The sequence below is a fragment of the Lepidochelys kempii genome, chromosome 1 (genome assembly GCF_965140285.1).
Source record: "Lepidochelys kempii isolate rLepKem1 chromosome 1, rLepKem1.hap1, whole genome shotgun sequence".
In the NCBI taxonomy this organism is placed as follows: Eukaryota; Metazoa; Chordata; order Testudines; family Cheloniidae; genus Lepidochelys; species Lepidochelys kempii.
Window position 1 is genome coordinate 211,662,412 of NC_136380.1, and position 19,566 is coordinate 211,681,977.

General features: G+C 48.0%; 1 protein-coding gene and 1 long non-coding RNA gene across 6 annotated transcripts in view; one reads left to right on the forward strand and one right to left on the reverse strand.

Moving 5' to 3' along the window:
- Positions 1 to 7,085: 7,085 nt before the first annotated feature.
- On the reverse strand, positions 7,086 to 19,535 carry LOC140898260 (uncharacterized). Its single transcript, XR_012154932.1, has 3 exons — positions 18,738 to 19,535; positions 18,107 to 18,379; positions 7,086 to 7,616 (listed from the first exon to the last, which is right to left on the reverse strand). It is a non-coding gene; the product is annotated as an uncharacterized LOC140898260 (long non-coding RNA).
- The window catches only part of LRRC23 (leucine rich repeat containing 23), a 28,642-nt gene continuing 22,389 nt past the window's right edge, over positions 13,314 to 19,566 (forward strand). For 4 of the 5 annotated variants that reach the window (XR_012154929.1, XM_073311816.1, XM_073311823.1 and 1 more), the window contains exons 1-2: positions 13,314 to 13,863; positions 14,052 to 14,164. Coding sequence is in view for 4 of the 5 variants with exons in the window: in XM_073311816.1 (XP_073167917.1) it covers positions 13,765 to 13,863; positions 14,052 to 14,164 (212 nt within the window). In the remaining variant the exon portion in view is untranslated. The remainder of the gene's footprint in view (positions 13,864 to 14,051; positions 14,165 to 19,566) is intronic. The other variant, XM_073311811.1, reaches the window with a different exon arrangement.

Here is a 19,566-nt window from a genome sequence, read left to right on the forward strand (position 1 = left end):
CTAGATTTTCTGATTGCAAAATTCTAGATAAGTTCATCGAAGCTGACTCGACAAAGCATGTCCCCTTCCATACACAATAGGGAAAGTGAACCAAGTCGGTCCTGACACATTGTTGTTCTCTGAGGGTTTTTTTATTCATTTCAGCTGAAAAAAATAGCGTTCTGCGGAGCAGTTAGTAATCATCAATGTTAGAAAAATACGAGTGCAATCTCTACATTTGGAAATACACATTGTATTCAGTCTTTCAGTATTGTGTCATGAAGATCAATTGTGACTGAATTTCATTTTTCCTGTTTCATTAAACTTTGCACGCATATAACAGTGGAACTGCCATACTTCTCCACAGAGATTTATGTTCAAGTCAACAGGGTATGAGTCAACTAGCTTTTGGGAACCTTGTGAATATTGTTCATCAGATAAGTCCATATCGTTTAGCAAGCATTCTTACAACTACAATACCCACCTGCTGAAGTGAAGAAACAGATTGACAGAGCCAGAAGAGTACCCAGAAGTCACCTACTACAGGACAGGCCCAACAAAGATAATAACAGAACGCCACTAGCCATCACCTTCAGCCCCCAACTAAAACCTCTCTAACGCATCATCAAGGATCTACAACCTATCCTGAAGGACGACCCATCACTCTCACAGATCTTGGGAGACAGGCCAGTCCTTGCTTATAGACAGCCCCCCAACCTGAAGCAAATACTCACCAGCAACCACACAACGAAAACACTAACCCAGGAACCTATCCTTGCAATAAAGCCCGTTGCCGACTGTGTCCACATATCTATTCAGGGGACACCATCATAGGGCTAATCACATCAGTCACACTATCAGAGACTCGTTCACCTGTACATCTACCAATGTGATATATGCCATCATGTGCCAGCAATGCCCCTCTGCCATGTACATTGGCCAAACTAGACAGTCTCTACGTAAAAGAATAAATGGACACAAATCAGACGTCAAGAATTATAACATTCAAAAACCAGTCAGAGAACAGTTCAATCTCTTTGGTCACTCGATTACAGGCCTAAAAGTGGCAATTCTTCAACAAAAAAACTTCAGAAACAGATTCCAATGAGAGACTGCTGAATTGGAATTAATTTGCAAACTGGATACAATTAACTTAGGCTTAAATAGAGACTGGGAGTGGATGGGTCATTACACAAAGTAAAACTATTTCCCCATGTTTATTCCCCCACCCGCCACTGTTCCTCAGACATTCTTGTCAATTGCTGGAAATGGCCCACCTTGATTATCACTACAAAAGGTTCCCCCCCACACATACACTCTCCTGCTGATAATAGCTCACCTTAAGTGATCACTCTCAGTGTGTATAGTAACACCCATTGTTTCATGTTCTCTATGTATATAAATCTCCCCACTGTATTTTCCACTGAATGCATCTGATGAAGTGAGCTGTAGCTCACAAAAGCTTATGCTCAAATAAATGTATTAGTCTCTAAGGTGCCACAAGTACTCCTTTTCTTTCTGTGAGTTGTGCTATTTTCAAGTTGTTCAATTAAAACAGTATTCTGCCAGTCACTAAATCCATCTGCAGCAAACTGGGATGTGAAGGTTTATATGTAAAAAGTTTGCAAACAAAACAGTACATAGACCTGTTGATGGTGAATACAGTAGCCATTCTTGAGTGTATTTCTCACCTTCACTTTCATGCTGAAAAATATTTTTTGTGGACAATATCTTGTTTGTTTGCCATTGGTAAAAGTCCGACGTGATTTCTCAAATGGCCCAGTGTGGTGTTCATAGTCATTTGGTCCATGATCTATCATTGGTACTGAAATCAACCCACATACCAGGATCTTTTCTCGTATTATTTACAGCATGAGCAGGTTCCATCTCTAACACATCCACACCTTCTAGAACAATGTCTGTTTTACCACCAAGAATAGGATGATCAGTTACAGTCTCTGACACATCCACATGTTCTGGAATGGTGTTTGTTTCACCAATAGAAGAAGGGTCAGTCTCTGAAACACCTACAGGTTTTGGAACGATATCTGTGCTACTGAGAGAAGCTGTTGCTTCTGATGGATTCGCTTTGAAAAATGATGTCAACTTTGGAAGATTTTGGAAAATGTCACTAGTTTTTTGTTTGTTTTCTTCCGCCAGTTTACGTTTCTGTGCTCCACTCAGTTGGTTACATTTCATCCTGTCCATTTATCTCAGTTATCTGAACTTAAAAAAAAACAAATTACACAACATTTTATATATATATATACACACACACACACACATAAACACACACACATACATAAAAATAGTGTAATATATATATATAAGAAAGAAAAAAATGAATCAAGTACATATCATTCAGAAGAATATATCAATAATAAAACAAATGTATTGCAATACATGACAGGATCTGATTTCCTCACATTATTTCAATCTACGTTAGTAGGACTCCCCCTGGTTTAGGTGGGGATAAGTAATAAAAAGAGAACAGAAAAACGGGGGAAGTGTGTGTAGTGGAGTGTAAGGAAGTCTAACAAAGTTCTGATTTTTCCCATGATGACTGCTGTGCTGCTGCAGCGAGTCTGGTGAAGACGCTCTATGCCGATGAGAGAGAGCAACCCTTGGCATAATAAAACCACATCCGTGAGAGATGGTAGCTATATTAGCGGGAGAAGCTCTCCCACCAACATAGTGCTGTCCAAACCAGCACTTACTTAGGTCAGTATAACTTACTTCACACCCCTGAGCGACATAAGTTATACCACTATAACCTGTAGTGTAGACAAGCCCTCAGTAAAAGGCCCATGAAATGGACTTGTCTCTGAATTTGGAAGGCACATTATGTTAAGAGGAGTTACTAGCTGCATTTGGGGCTGCAGGGCAGGGCTGGGGGCTTTAGCAGAGCTAGGAGGAAGCCCAGGCCTGGAATAGGAGGCAGTTCTGTGGGTCAGAATTGATGTGAAACCTCTGCATGCTCCTTCACCCTCTTTTGATTCTCTTCTTGCTGTCACCTGCATTTCCACAAGGGGTGTCTACTTAAATCTTCAAGGTTTTGACACGATTCAACAAGATTTCCCCCTTCCCTACCCCAATGGGCCTTTTTGAAAGAGGGTATTTATTCCCAGAAGCATGCAAGAAACCCCAGTTCCATTCCTTGTCCCATACTTTTGCTAGCTGGGAATGCTGTACATACACAGGCTGCATCTTTATATTCACTCCCCATTTTATGGGCTCTCCAGTCTGGACCTAAACTGATTGCCTGTCTTGGAGCGCCCTCGGCTGGCCAATAAGCAGAAATGAAGCAAATTTCATATATTCCATACCCGCAGCAATCTGCCACAAAGCAGGTAGTGTCTGATTCATACCCACTTGTGACCCAGTGCTGGGCTCCCAGCATTCAGCTCTTCAGCTTCCCCTTGGTCATGAGCCAACAATGAGGCAATAACTGAGACCTGTTTGTGACTTCTACCTAGGAGGTTTTGTGCCCCTTGCCTTTCTTTCCACATGGATGTGCAGAGCCTGAACACAAATCTCATTGTAAAGTTCCAATTCAATCCAAAAACATGATTCCAGAAGCAAAGGAGCTCTGGGTGTTACAGGGAGTAACACTGCATTAGATAGAGTCAGCTTCACCCAGCTGGCTCAGGCCTTCCTATTCTGCTCTCTCCATCTCTACAAAGAAAATGTCTTTGCTTGCTGGACTGTTCAGAAACATACCCCAGGGATATTTAGCATCTTCAACTCCCCCTGTTTTTAATGAGAACTGATGACATTCAGCAGCTTGCAGACTCAGGCCCTTTATCACTGCACACCACAGCTGGTCCAAGACAGAAACTGGGGGGGAATGGGAATGCTGAAGAAAAGTTTTATTCCTCTTCTTAGTTACCAACACAGTGAATGGCCTTTCTGGAGAGAAAAATGACAACCACTGATAAAGAAATCCCAGGCAATATCTAAGTTAAAATGGAGTTATACGTAAGAGTATGTGTCAGTAATTTAGGGTAAACTATGTTAAAGTGATGGTGTAATTATCCCAAAATCAGGCATTACAAACCAGGAAATTCAAAGATTGGGTTAAACTTGAAGCCAAATATGTTAAGAAACTATGAGACATCATCACTAAACACACAGAACACCTCCACAGGTCTGCCTTGTGATACCAAATATGATTAGTACAAAGTAGGGCTTGTGGTCCTAAAGTGATTTAGCCACAATTTCATAATGAAAGAAATCACAAGCACTAATCACAAGAAGGGGAGAAAAGACTAAAATTCAGCGTGGCAAAATCCACCTTCCCTGGGAACATGGGTGGTGTGTGTGTGTGTGTGTGTGTGTGTGTGTGTGTGTGTGTGTGTGTGTGTGTGTGTGTGTGTGTGTGTGTGTGTGTGTGTGTGTGTGTGTGATTTCAAGGGGGGGAAAAATCATATAATCTGCAAGATTCACAGATTCTCCATGAGAGGAAAGCAGAATAATGCCCACTTCTGACAGGGGGACTGTGAAACTTATCCCTGGCAGGCACCAGGCTGTGGGTGCTATGTAAGTAGACAGACTAAGGCTATGTCTACACTATGAAATTAGGTCGAATTTATAAAAGTCGGTTTTGTAGAAAGCGTTTTTATATAGTCGATTGCGTGTGTCCCCATACAAATGGTCTTAGTGCATTTATCCGGCATTTAGTCGGCGGAGTGTGTCCACACTACCGAGGCAACCGTCGACTTCCAGAGCGTTGCACTGTGGGTAGCTATCCCACAGTTCCCGTAGTCTCCGCCGCCCATTTGAATTCTGGGTAGAAATCCCAGTGCCTGATGGGGCTAAAACATTGTCGCGGGTGGTTCTGGATACATATCGTCAGGCCTCCCCTTCCCTCCCTCCCTCCGTGAAAGCAATGGCAGACAATCATTTCGCGCCTTTTTTCCTGGGTTACCCGAGCAGACGCCATACCACAGCAAGCATGGAGCCTGTTCAGCTCACCGTCACCATATGTCTCCTGGGTGCTGGCAGACGTGGTACTGCATTGCTACACAGCAGCTGCTCATTGCCTTTTAGCAGCAGACAAGGCAGCATGACTGGTAGCCATCATTGACATACTCCAAGGTGCTCTTTTAACTGACCTTGGTGAGGTCAGGCGTGCCTGGGCAAACATGGGAGTGACTCAGCCAGGTCATTACCCTTTTAAGTTTTGTCTTATGGTGATTCAGTCCTGCCGACAGTCCTACTGCACTGTCTTTTAATGAGCAGCCAGGAGATGATGATGGCCAGCAGTCATACTGCACCATCTTCTGACGAGCACCCAGGAGATGATGATGGCCAACAGTCTTACTGCACAGTCTGCTGCCAGCAAGATGTATAAAGATAGATGAAGTGGATCTAAAGAAGAAATAGACCAGATTTGTTTTGTATTCATTTTCTCCTCCCTCCCTCCCTGAAATCAATGGCCTGCAAAACCCAGGGTTCTGAGTTCTATCCTTGAGGGGAACATTCTGTTTCTCCATGATGCAAAGCCACCCCCTTTGTTGATTTTAATTACCTGTAAGTCAACCCTGTAAGCCATGTTGTCAGTCGCCCCTTCCTCCGTCAAAGCAATGGCAGACAATCGTTTTGCGCCTTTTTTCAGTGCAGACGCCATAGCACTGGGAACATGGAGCCCGCTCAGATCAATGTGGCAATTATGAGCACTATACACACCACGTACATTATCCAGCAGGATATGCAGGACTATAACCTGCAAGAAAAGCGAAACCAGGAGAGGAGCAGGTGACTGCAGCGTGGTGACAAGAGTGATGAGGACATGGACATAGACTTCTCATAAAGTACGGGCCCCTGCAATCTGCACATCATGGTGTCACTTGGGCAGGCTCATGGTGTGGAACGCTGATTCTGGGCCCAGGAAACAAGCAGAGTGGTGGGACCGCATAGTGTTGCGGGTCTGGGATGATTCCCAGTGGCTGTGAAACTTTTGCATGAGTAAGAGCACTTTCATGGAACTTTGTGACTTGCTTTCCCCTGCCCTGAAGCACAATACCACCAAGATGAGAGCAGCCCTCACAATTCACAAGCAAGTGATGATAGCCCTGTTGAAGCTTGCAACGCCAGACAGCTACCGGTCAGTCAGGAATCAATTTGGAGTGGGCAAATCTCGCTTGTGGGGTCTGCTGTGATGCAAGTGGCCAACACTATCACTGAGCTGCTGATATCAAGGGTAGTGACTCTGAGAAATGTGCAGGTCATAGTGGATGGCTTTGCTGCAATGGGATTCCTTAACTGTGGTGGGGCGATAGACGGAACCCATATTCCTATCTTGGCACCGGAGCACCAAGCTGGCGAGTACATAAACTGCAAGGGGTACTTTTCCGTGGTGCTGCAAGGACTGGTGGATCACAAGGAACGTTTCACCAACATCAACGTGGGATGGCTGGGAAAGGTACATGACGCTCGCATCTTCAGGAACTCTGGTCTGTTTTAAAAGTTGCAGCAAGGGACTTACTTTCCAGACCAGAAAATTACTGTTGGGGATGTTGAAATGCCTATAGTTATCCTTGGGGACCCAGCCTACCCCTTAATCCCATGGCTCATGAAGCCATACACAGGCACCCTTGACAGTAGTCAGGAGCTGTTCAACTATAGGCTGAGCAGGTGCAGAATGGTGGTAGAATGTGCATTTGGGCATTTAAAAGCACGCTGGTGCAGTTTACTGACTCGGTTAGACCTCAGCAAAACCAATATTCCCACTGTTATTATTGCTTGCTGTGCACTCCACAATATCTGTAAGGGTAATGGGGAGACGTTTATGGGGAGGTGGGAGGTTGAGGCAAATCGCCTGGCCGCTGATTACACGCAACCAGACACCAAGGCGGTTAGAAGAGTACAGGAGGGTGCGGTGCGCATCAGAGAAGCTTTGAAAACCAGTTTCAGAAATGGCCAGGCTACGGTGTGAAAGTTCCATTTGTTTCTCCTTGATGGAAACCTCCCTCACCCCGGTTTCACTCTACTTTCCTGTAAGCTAAGCACCTCCCCTCCCCCCTTCGATCACCGCTTGCAGAGGCAATAAAGTCACTGTTGCTTCACGTTCATGAATTCTTTATTTATTCATGACACAAATAGGGGGATAACTGCCAAGGTAGCCCAGGAGAGGTGGTGGAGGAGGGAAGGACAAGGCCACACAGCACTTTAAAACTTATTGAATGCCAGCTTTCTGTTGCTTGGGCAATCCTCTGGAGTGGAGTGGCTGGGTGGCCGGAGGCCCCCCCACCGCGTTCTTGGGCGTCTGGGTGAGGAGGCTATGGAACTTGGGGAGGAGGGTGGTTGGTTACACAGGGGCTGTAGCGGCGGTCTGTTCTCCTGCTGCCTTTCCTACAGCTCAACCATACGCTGGAGCATATAAGTTTGATCCTCCAGCAACCTAAGCATTGACTCCTGCCTTCTTTCAGCAAGCTGACACCACCTACCATCTTCAGCCCGCCACCTCTCCTCGTGGTCATATTGTGTTTTCCTGCACTCTGAGATTGTCTGCTTCCACATATTTTGCTGTGCTCTGTCAGTGTGGGAGGACAGCTTGAGGTCAGTGAACATTTCATCACGAGTTTTTTTTCACCTTCTAATCTTCGCTAGCCTCTGGGAAGGAGAAACACATCCAGCTGGTGAAGGGGGAAAAAAAAAAAGGAGTGGTATTTAAAAAGACACATTTTATAGAACAATGGGTACACTCTTTCACGGTAAACCTTGCTGTTAACATTACATAGCACATGTGCTTTCTTTACAAGGTCGCATTTGGCCTCAAGTTGCAGTGGGGGAGGTTTAGATTGGATATTAGGAAAAACTTTTTCACTAAGAGGGTGGTGAAACACTGGAATGCGTTACCTAGGGAGGTGGTAGAATCTCCCTCCTTAGAGGTTTTTAAGGTCAGGCTTGACAAAGCCCTGGCTGGGATGATTTAACTGGGAATTGGTCCTGCTTCAAGCAGGGGGTTGGACTAGATGACCTTCTGGGGTCCCTTCCAACCCTGATATTCTATGATTCTATGATTCTTATTGAGGGTCTGCTGGTTTGGTGTGAGAGATCACACACGCAGTGCCAGGCAACAGAATTCGGCTTGCAGGCAGCCATGGTAAGCCACAGTCTTTTGGCTTCTTTAACCTTCATAACATGTGGAAATGGTTTCAAACAGCAGCGCCCTCATTTCCTATACGAAATAGCCATTAGGTTGGCCATTAAAAATGGGTTGGTAATTTAAAAGGAGGGGCTGCGGTTTCTGGGTTCATGTGCAGCAGAAACCCAACTAACCCTCCCCCCCACACACACACACACAATTCTCGGGGATGAGGGCTTCACCCCTCCCCCCACCGCGTGGCTAACAGCGGGGAAGATTTCTGTTCAGCCACAGGCAAACAGCCCAGCAGAAATGGGCACCTCTGAATGTCCGCATACTAAAACCACCCTATTTCAACCAGGTGACCATGAATGATATCACTCTCCTGAGGATAACAAAGAGAGATAAAGAATGGACGTTGTTTGAATGCCAGCAAACACCGGGACCATACGCTGCAATGCTTTGTTCCGCAAGGATTCCTGACTACGTGCTACTGGCCTGGTGTGATAAAGTGTCCTACCATGGAGGACGGAATAAGGCTGCCCTCCCCAGAAACCTTTTGCGAAGGCTTTGGGAGTATATCCAGGAGAGCTTTATGGAGATGTCCCTGGAGGATTTCCGCTCCATCCCCAGACATGTTAACAGACTTTTCCAGTAGCTGTACTGGCTGCGAATGCCAGGGCAAATTAATCATTAAACGTGCTTGCTTTTAAACCATGTATAATATTTACAAAGGTACACTGACCAGAGGTCCCTTCTCCGCCTTCTCGGTCTGGGAGCCCTCCTTGGGTGGGTTCGGGGGGGTACTGGCTCCAGGTCCAGAGTGAGAAACAGATCCTGGCTGTTGGGGAAACCGGTTTCTCCGCTTCCTTGCTGCCTGCCACTTCCTCGCCCCCAAAACCCGCTTCTGTGTTGCCTGCCACTTCTTGGACGGAGTCAAAGCACAGGGTTGGGGTAGTGGTGGCTGCACCCCCTAGAATGGCATGCAGCTCATCATAGAAGCGGCATGTCTGGGGCTCTGAACCAGAGCAGCCGTTTGCCTCTCTGGTTTTTTGGTAGGCTTGCCTGAGCGCCTTAATTTTCACGCGGCACTGCTACAGGTCCCTGTTATAGCCTCTGTCCTTCATGTCATTGGAGATTTTTTCAAATATTTTGGCATTTCGTCTTTTTGAACAGAGTTCTGCCAGCACGGATTTGTCTCCCCGTACAGCGATCAGCTCCCATACCTCCCGTTCGGTCCATGCTGGAGCTCTTCAGCGATTCCGGGACTGCATGGTCTCCTGTGATGATGAGCTCTGCATGGTGACCTGTGCAGGTGAGCTCGCCTCGCTGGCCAAACAGGAAATGAAATTCAAAAGTTCCCAGGACTTTTCCTGTATACCTGGCCAGTGCATCTGAGTTGAGAGTGCTGTCCAGAGCGGTCACAACTGAGCACTCTGGGATAGCCCCCGGAGGCCAATACTGTCAGATTGCATCCACAGTACCCCAAATTCGACCCAGCAAGACCGATTTCAGTGCTAATCCCCTTGTCAGGGGTGGAGTACAGAAATTGATTTTAAGAGCCCTTTAAGTCGAAAAAAAGGGCTTCGTCGTGTGGATGGGTGCAGTGTTAAATCGAGATAACGCTGCTAAATTTGACCTAAACTCATAGTGTAGACCAGGCCTGAGACCACAGACCCTGGAATACTCAGGAGGAATTGTGTACTGGGATGATCTTTTGATTTCTTTGCCACCACTAGAACAAAGTGCATCTCATGCAGGGATTAGAGCAAGATGAGGCTCTGGTCTGTTGGTTTCCTGCTCCTTCTATCTTGCTCAGCACTGCCAGATGAGGAGTTGAGCAAAAGCCCATGCAGGTGAACTGCAAAGGGAAAAAATGGAATTTGTGCCATTATTTTGCTTCTTCATGGAGAATAGAGAGTCCTGAAAGAACTTTTTTAAGTGGGAAAGAGTGGGTGGGGCTCTGGGGCTCTGCTTAATTTTTAATTTTAGAACTGTCAGGAATGCCAAATCTCATTTTCCCTACTTTTTGCTGCCAGCTCCTTAGAGGACACAGATACATGGAGTGGGAGTTCTCTGAGTGGGTCACTGAAGAGTCACAGAGTGTTAACCTCTTTTTGTTAAAGATCCTTCTCCAAACTATTTGTTAGGCATTGTATATGGTTAGGTGTTAAAAAAAAGTTTTACACAGCTTGAATTTAAAAAAAAAAATCCTTTCCCCTCTTAACGAATCTGATTTCATAAGAATACACATTCTCCAATCCTCTGTAGAGTCTTCCAGGAAAAAGAAAGTAGACAAGACCTGAATTGTTATTGTAAAAGTCAGGCTGGAAAAAAATTAAACACAAACAAAAGCCTTCCAGGTCTTTTTAAATCCATCAGAATAAAAGGGAAGGCGCGGGGAGAGGGGGGAAGCACACAAGCCCTTCCCCTCCCCACCCCCAGAACTGATTTTCCAGATTACTTTACAGGGTCCTTAAACCATTAGCAATTGAATGTAAGAGCATATCTAGTATGGTCTCTCCAGGGTTTTCTGCAGGATTTAGAGCTGGAGGGGATGGGCCAAAGCATGTGATAGATTACAAAGGGTCTGAAATGTCCGATGAAGAAACCCCCTCATGATATAAGCATAATGACTGTGGGTAAACACAGAATCAATGGGATGAGCCCCTTCACCACATGGTGTGAAATCAGTCTGGCAAAGTCCCATAAGGAGAAGGGACCCAAGGCAGGATTGTTCCCAGGAGTTTGCCCAAGAGATGGAGAAGCCCCATCATATAGCATCTAATCCATTTCCTCACAGGACACAGTCAGGGAGACAGCATGGGAGCAGAGAGGTTGATCTGTGAGCCAACAAGGTAAATGGCAGCTGAAACAGTGTGAACAGAGGAAAGACAGAATGTGAGTAGGGCCCTACCAAATTCATGGTCATGAAAAACAAGCCATGGACCCTGAAATCTGGTCTCCCCCTGTGAAATCTGGTCTTTTGTGTGCTTTTACCCCATACTATACAGATTTCACAGTGGGAACCAGCATTTCTCAAATTGGCGGTCCTGACCCAAAAGGGATTTGCAGGGGGGTTGCAAGGTTATTTTAGGGGGGTTGCAGTATTGCCACCCTTACTTCAGCACTGACTTCAGAGCTGGGTGGCCACAGAGTGGCAGCTGCTGGCCAGGCACCCAGCTCTAAAGGCAGTGCCCCGCCAGCAGCAGTGCAGAAGTAAGGCTGGCAATACCATACCATGCCACCCTGACTTCTGCGCTTCTGCCTTCAGAGTTGGCCAGCCGGAGAGTGCCGTCTGCTGACTGAGGGTCCAGCTCTGCAGGCAGCAGCACAGAAGCAAAGATGGCAATATCATATCATGCCATCCTTCCTTCTGTGCTGCTGCTGACAGTGGCTCTGCCTTCAGAGCTGGGACCTCGGCCAGCAGCCGCCACTCTCCAGCTGCCTAGCTCTGAAAGCAGCGCCACCACCAGCAGCGGTGCAGAAGTAAGAATAGCAGTACTGCAACCTTACCTACAATAACCTTGCGACCCCCCCCCCCCGACTCCATTTTGGGTCAGAATCCCTACAATTACAACAATGTAGAATTTCAGATTTAAATAGCTGAAATCATGAAATTTACAATTTTTAAAATCCAATGACTGTAAAATTGACCTAAATGGACCATGAATTTGGTAGAGCCCTAAGTATGAGGCAGCAACTGGAGCTGCAGGAGAGGTGGAGGGATGGCAGGAGCAGGCTTGTATTGGGGAAGAGGAGCAGGCTTGTATTAAGAGAGGAAGTACCAGAAAACAAAAAGAGGTTAAGAAGGGAGGGGATCATGAGAATGGAGGCAAAGGAAGTGAGCAGCCAGGAGGGGATGGGGCCAATTAAGTAGGAGGAGAAATTAGAAGTGGAGAGTCTTCAAGGAACCACAGAGTCTGGATCAAAGGAACAGAGGGAACTGTGGGGGAAGAGGAAGTAGAATTTGGCAGATCTTGTTGATCAGCAGTCAAGTGATCCTGCACAGAGAGGTTGCAGGAGCAAACTGGGTTTTTGGCAAGATTCCTAGGTGACAGATGGACTATGGGGGCTGGGGCTTAAGAGGCACATTGAACAGTGACCAGAACAGACTGAATCAGTCCAGTCCCTTGAACAGCAGAACACAAGAGTCACAGCTTGTGTAACAGGAACATTAGGGTTGTGAAACAGTGTACATTAGAGATCATGGAAATAGCACCTTGGACACTGGTATTAGCTGCACTCTGGTGGTGGCTGGACAGTCACTGACAGCGAGCAGAGATGGGTTCTACCTGAATGTTTCCCAGCTGATGCTTGTAAACATTGTGGGTTCAAAACAGGGGTGCTGGAACAATTTGTAGAGTGAGGGTGCTGAGAGCCATTGAATCAAATTGTAAACCCTGTACATAATGGAAACCACTTCAAGTCAGGGGTGTGGCAGCACCCACTGCATCACTAGTTAAAGTACCTATGGTTCAAAATGATTCCAAAGCTTAACTGACAAGAGATCAAAAACGTCAATGCTGGATCCACAGATGCTGCTCGGCCAGCACAGTGCAGCCACAGCATGGCCTACCTGGGTCAACACTAGCACGGCTCTGCTTCAACCCCAGCACAGGGCAGCCACAGCACCAGCATGGCCTGGCCTGGCTAGCGCCTCTCATTTGGAGCTGCTGGGCTCTGCAGAGCGGGCCATTTCTGGCAGGGGTTCTGGAACAGCTTTTTTAATGGGGGTGCTGAGAGCCACTGAACCAAACTGTAAACCCTGTACACGATGGGAACACTTCAAGCCAGTGGGTGCAGCAGCGCCCCTCGTTCCAGCTCCTATGATTGCTGGTGCTCCGTCGGCCATGCTAGGTTGCAGCCCCCTGGGCAGAACAGCGAGTCCTTCCCTCCAAAGCGCTGCACCCCCCGACCCCTCCTTTACAGCACTATGACCACATCACAGCTGCCCCCTGGCCCCACCCCAGTTCCTAGGCCCGCTGGCTCCTGCCTTCTCCCCCCTGCTTGTTCTCACCCCATCATGCAAATCGCACACCACCTCCTCCTATCAAGTGACAGCCAATCAACTTCTGAGTCTCTCCTGTCTGACTCCTGCCAACTTCCTAGGAATTCTGGCCCACAGGGACTTGTCAATCACCAACTGTTGCCATGGCAGGAGATCCTGGCAACAGTTCCCACCCATCTCCTGGGTTTCCATAGCAGCAATAAACAAACCCTCCCCCTCCCTGCAGGTCCCAGGCTCCTGGAGCAGCTCAGAGCTGGGGTCAGGGGAGCTGTTTTGTTGCCCTGGTGCCAGTCTGGACCTAGGTCTAGGGCACCAGCTGGTGCTGGGATACAGGGCTTCTCCCCTCTGGTCAGCAGGCCCCCTCTGGCCCCAGCTGACGCCCCATCCCCACCTTGTGGAGATTTCTCAGGGCCCTTTGTGTGCAGCAAGGTGGTGTGTTCTCAGCAGGACTGGGTCTGCATCAGTGTGACTGGGAGCCTCTGCACAGACTGAACTCCTCTCTCCCCTCAAAGGGGGCCCCCAGCGCAGGCCAAGGCACAGCAGCCAGGAGCACGGGTGTAGGTAGGGCAAAGCTCTCCTCACTGCTGGCAGCCAGGGTTACACACACGCCCTCAGGGGCTGCTGGTCAGGGCTCTCTGGCTGGAATTAAATTATCTTCTAATGGGGCTTTTTCTAGTCTCTGAAGATGTCAGATGAGGAGTTTGAGGAGGACTACGGTGCCAGTGAACGAGAAAAGGAGGGAGAGGAGGGGGAGGAAGAGAAGGAGCCAACAGAGGAGGAGGAGGTAAGGAAGCCTGACATGGAGAGAAGGACCCTGAGCGTGAGGGGAGGGAATTTGTAAGGGACATGGCTGGGGTTAGGGGTGAGCTGGGAGACTGACCCTGCCTTATTTTTGTGTGATGTTATCTCTAAGTCTCTCTTTCTCTGACTGTTTGTTTCTGTCTCTCTCCATTCCCCACCTCCCCCCTTCAGAGCTTGTCTCCCCGCCTTCTTACAGAGGAGATCTTGAAGGAAGGCCTCTCCCTCTTGTGTAAAACTGGCAATGGCTTGGCTCATGCCTATGTGAAACTAGAGGCAAAGGAAAAGTGAGTGTGATAACATGCACAGTCAAATCCTCCTTCCACCCAACCCACTGGCAGCAGGGCAGAAGTCAACACCCTTCCTGCAGCACCCTTTCTAGGTGGATGGGAGTAGGTTGGGGGAGAAATTCTGGAACAATGATTAATGGGGAATGGATTGCAGTGCCCAGTAGTGTGGGCTTCTTTCTGTATGGGCTGTCAAGGTTGGTGGGGCATCCCACTCAATATCCTGGATAGATCACACTCTGAGTTACCTCTGACTTTACCCTGGGATGATGGGAAGGGATATAGGTTTTGGGGCTGTAATAGAATCATAGAATATCACGGTTGGAAGGGACCTCAGAAGGTCATCTAGTCCAACCCCCTGCTCGAAGCAGGACTAATCCCCAACTAAGTCATCCCAGCTAGGGCTTTGTCAAGCCTGAGTTTAAAAATATCTAAGGAAGGAGATTCCACCACCTCCCTAGGTAACGCATTCCAGTGTTTCACCACCCTCTTAGTGAAAAAGTTTTTCCTAATATCCAACCTAATTCTCCCCCACTGCAACTTGAGACCATTACTCCTTGTTCTGTCATCTGCTACCACTGAGAACAGTCTAGATCTATCCTCTTTGGAACCCCCCTTCAGGTAGTTGAAAGCAGCTATCAAATCCCCCCTCATTCTTCTCTTCTGCAGACTAAAGAATCCCAGTTCCCTCAGCCTTTCCTCATAAGTCATGTGTTCCAGTCCCCTAATCATTTTTGTTGCCCTCCGCTGGATGCTTTCCAATTTTTCCACATCCTTCTTGTAGTGTGGGGCCCAAAACTGCACACAGTACTCCAGATGAGGCCTCACCAATGCCGAATAGAGGGGAACGATCATGTCCCTCGATCTCCTGGCAATACTTCTACTTATACAGCCCAAAATGCTGTTAGCCTTCTTGGCAACAAGGGCACACTGTTGACTCATATCCAGCTTCTCGTTCACTGTAACCCCCTAGGTCCTTTTCTGCAGAACTGCTGCCTAGCCATTCGGTCCCTAGTCTGTAGCGGTGGATGGGATTCTTCCGTCCTAAGTGCAGGACTCTGCACTTGTCCTTGTTGAACCTCATCAGATTTCTTTTGGCCCAATCCTCTAATTTGTCTAGGGCCCTCTGTATCCTATCCCTACCCTCCAGCGTATCTACCTCTCCTCTCAGTTTAGTGTCACCTGCAAACTTGCTGAGGGTGCAATCCACTCCATCCTCCAGATCATTTATGAAGATATTGAACAAAACCGGCCCCAGGACCGACCCTTGGGGCACTCCACTTGATACCGGCTGCCAACTAGACGTGGAGCCATTGATCACTACCCGTTGAGCCCGACAATCTAGCCAACTTTCTATCCACCTTATAGTCCATTCATCCAGCCCATACTTCTTTACCTTGCTGGCAAGAATACTGTGGGAGACCGTGTCAAAAGCTTTGCTAAAGTCAAAGAACAACACGTCCACCGCTTTCCCCTCATCCACAGAGCCAGTTATCTCGACATAGAAGGCAATTAGATTAGTAAGGCATTACTTGCCCTTGGTGAATCCATGCTGACTGTTCCTGAACACTTTCCTCTCCTCTAAGTGCTTCAGAATTGATTCCTTGAGGCCTGCTCCATGATTTTTCCAGGCACTGAGGTAAGGCTGACTGGCCTGTAGTTCCCAGGATCCTCCTTCTTCTCTTTTTTAAAGATGGGCACTACATTAGCCTTTTTCCAGTTGTCCGGGACTTCCCCCTGATCACCATGAGTTTTCAAAGATAATGGCCAATGGCTATGCAATTACATCCGCCAGCTCCTTTAGCACTCTCGGATGCAGCGCATCCGGCCCCATGGGCTTGTGCTCGTCCAGCTTTTCTAAATAGTCCCGAACCACTTCTTTCTCCACAGAGGGCTGGTCACCTCCTCCCCATGCTGTGCTGCCCAGTGCAGTAGTCTGGGAGCTGACCTTGTTCGTGAAGCCAGAGGCAAAAAAAGCATTGAATACATTAGCTTTTTCCACATCCTCTATCACTAGGTTGCCTCCCTCATTCAGTAAGGGGCCCACACTTTCCTTGACTTTCTTCTTGTTGCTAACATACCTGAAGAAACCCTTCTTGTTACTCTTAACATCTCTTGCTAGCTGCAACTCCAGGTGTGATTTGGCCTTCCTGATTTCACTCCTGCATCCCCCAGCAATATTTTTATATTCTTCCCTGGCCATTTGTCCAATCTTCCACTTCTTGTAAGCTTCTTTTTTGAGTTTAAGATCAGCAAGGATTTCACTGTTAACCCAAGCTGGTCGCCTGCCATATTTACTATTCTTTCTACACATCGGGATGGTTTGTCCCTGTAACCTCAATAAGGATTCTTTAAAATACAGCCAGCTCTCCTGGGCTCCTTTCCCCCTCATGCTATTCTCCCAGAGGATCCTGCCCATCAGTTCCCTGAGGGAGTCCAAGTCTGGTTTTCTGAAGTCCAGGGTCCATATTCTGCTGCTCTCCTTTCTTCCCTGTGTCAGGATCCTGAACTTGACCATCTCATGGTCACTGCCTCCCAGGTTCCCATCCACTTTAGCTTCCCCTACTAATTCTTCCTGGTTGTGAGCAGCAGGTCAAGAAGAGCTCTGCCCCTCATTGGTTCCTCCAGCACTTGCACCAGGAAATTGTCCCCTACACTTTCCAAAAACTTCCTGGATTGTCTGTGCACCACTGTATTGCTCTCCCAGCAGATATCAGGGTGATTGAAGTCTCCCATGAGAACCAGGGCCTGTGATCTACTAACTTCCGTGAGTTGCCGGAAGAAAGCTTCATCCACCTCATCCCCCTGGTCCGGTGGTCTATAGCAGACTCCCACCACGACATCACCCTCGTTGCTCACAGTTCTAAACTTAATCCAGAGGCTCTCAGGTTTTTCTGCAGTTTCATACCGGAGCTCTGAGCCGTCATAATGCTCCCTTACGTACAATGCAACTCCCCCACCTTTTCTGCCCTGCCTGTCCTTCCTGAACAGTTTATATCCATGCATGACAGTACTCCAGTTATGTGAGTTATCCCACCAAGTCTCTGTTATTCCAATCGCATCATAATTCCTTGACTGTGCCAGGACTTCCAGTTCTCCCTGCTTGTTTCCCAGGCTTCTTGCATTTGTGTATAGGCACTTGAGATAACTTGCTGATCGTCCCTCTTTCCCAGTATGAGGCAGGAGTCCTCCCCTCTTGCGCACTCCTGCTCGTGCTTCCTCCCGGTATCCCACTTCCCTCAGGGCTTTGGTCTCCTTCCCCCGGTGAACCTAGTTTAAAGCCCTCCTCACTAGGTTAACCAGCCTGCTTGCGAAGATGGTCTTCCCTCTCTTCGTTAGGTGGAGCCCGTCTCTGCCTAGCACTCCTCCTTCTTGGAGCACCATCCCATGGTCAAAGAATCCAAAGCCTTCTCTCCGACACCACCTGCGTAGCTATTCGTTGACTTCCACGATTTGACGGTCTCTACCCAGGCCTTTTCCTTCCACGGGGAGGATGGACGAGAACACCACTTGCACCTCAAACTCCTTTATCCTTCTTCCCAGAGCCACGTAGTCTGCAGTAATCTGCTCAAGGTCATTCTTGGCAGTATCATTGGTGCCCACGTGGAGAAGCAGGAAGGGGTAGCAATCCAAGGGCTTGATGAGTCTCAGCAGTCTCCCCATCACATCGTGAATCCTAGCTCCTGGCAAGCAGCAGACTTCTTGGTTTTCCCGGTCGGGGCGGCAGATAGATGACGCAGTCCCCCTGAGGAGAGAGTCCCTGACCACCACCACCCGCCTCCTTCTCTTGGGAGCGGGGGTCCTGGAACCCCCAACCCTAGGACAGTGCATCTCTTGCCTTCCAATCTACGGAGTCTCCTTCTGCTCCCTTCCCTCAGACGTATCATCTAGTCCACTCTCGGCATTAGTACCTGTGGAGAGAACATGAAAACAGTTACTTACCTGTATCTGCGTTGCTGGTACATGGATGGTCCCCTTTCTTTTTCTGGAGGTCACATGCTGCCAAATTTCTTCACCGTTCTCCTGTCCCCGCTGCACAGCCTGCTCTGAATCTTCAGAACGTTGTGTCCGTAGAAGCATATCCTGACATCTGTCCAGGAAATCTTCAGTTTCTCTTATGCAACGCAGGATCGATACCTGTTGCTCTAGACCTTGAACCTTCTCTTCCAATATGGAGACCAGCTTGCACTTTGTACAGACAAAGTTGCTTCTGCCCTGTGGAAGAAAGACAAACATGGCACATCCAGTGCAGGTCACAACAGCTGAACACTCCCCATCCATATTACTTTCCTTCTATGAGCTTCCTCAGGAGTTGTAGTAACTACTCAGGGAAGCCGGCAAGATGTAAGCCTCAGTGGGCTCTCCCCAGGTGAACTCCCAGGCAAACTCCCTCTGTTAGCCTCTCTGCTGTTTGCTGCTCAGCTGGTTCGCAGCTGACTGGCTTTTTATAACAGTCAGGCCCACTCAAGGCTCACCTGGAACAAAGCACTCCCAATTCACACTTTTCAAACAACCAGTCAAGCACATGGTCAAATTGTCAAACTGTCCCCACAACAGACACTCAGATACTCACCAACACAGCCTCCTTAATGCAGCCCTTAGCGTACCTCCTCTCAGGCAGATCCCAGGCAAACTCCCTCTGTTAGCCTCTCTGCTGTTTGCTGCTCCTTTGTCACTTTGTTAGTGGCCCTCCTCCCTCCCTGTGTCTGCTTCTCCCAAGTCAAAGCTGGCACCAGGAGATGACTGGCCAAATGGAGTTCAGCTCGTTGGGCCAGCAAAGCATTTCTATGGCTCTGTCTCTCTGGTTGGACTCCCAGGTTGCAGCCGGCCAGACATCATGTCCTTGTGGAGACATCACCACAGTTAGCCAGCCCTAAGTTACCTCTGAGATACCCCATTCCAGATCACTCTGATCAGTAGGTTCACGTAGATGCCCAAATACATTGTTGAGAATACCAATATCAACATCCAGATAGATATGACTGGGTAGATATGACAGATGGATAGATAGATGGATGCTCCAAGAAATGCTCTCAGCAGCTCTCCTCTTGTGAATAGTGGGGAGGCTTAGATGACATCCCTGGAGCTATGCCCTTTGCACTGATTCCTGGAGCTGTTCAAGTGACTGTCACCACCAAACTCAGCAGCCACCTGAATCATCCTCTTCCTCACCCACCAGTTGTAATCCATGGACCCATAAGTGTCCTGGGGAGGACATTCTTGGGAGACTTTGGAACTTGCATCCCTGTGAACTGAGTCCCATCCTGGCCATGTCCACCAGGTACTAGAGAGACCTTCCTGTCTTTCATTAATCAGGAGCAGACCTTTCTGTTTTGCTGGCCTGGGTGGAAAATGTTTTCTGCACCCTATGCCTGAGTGGCCCTGCCAAAAGAAAAGAAAAG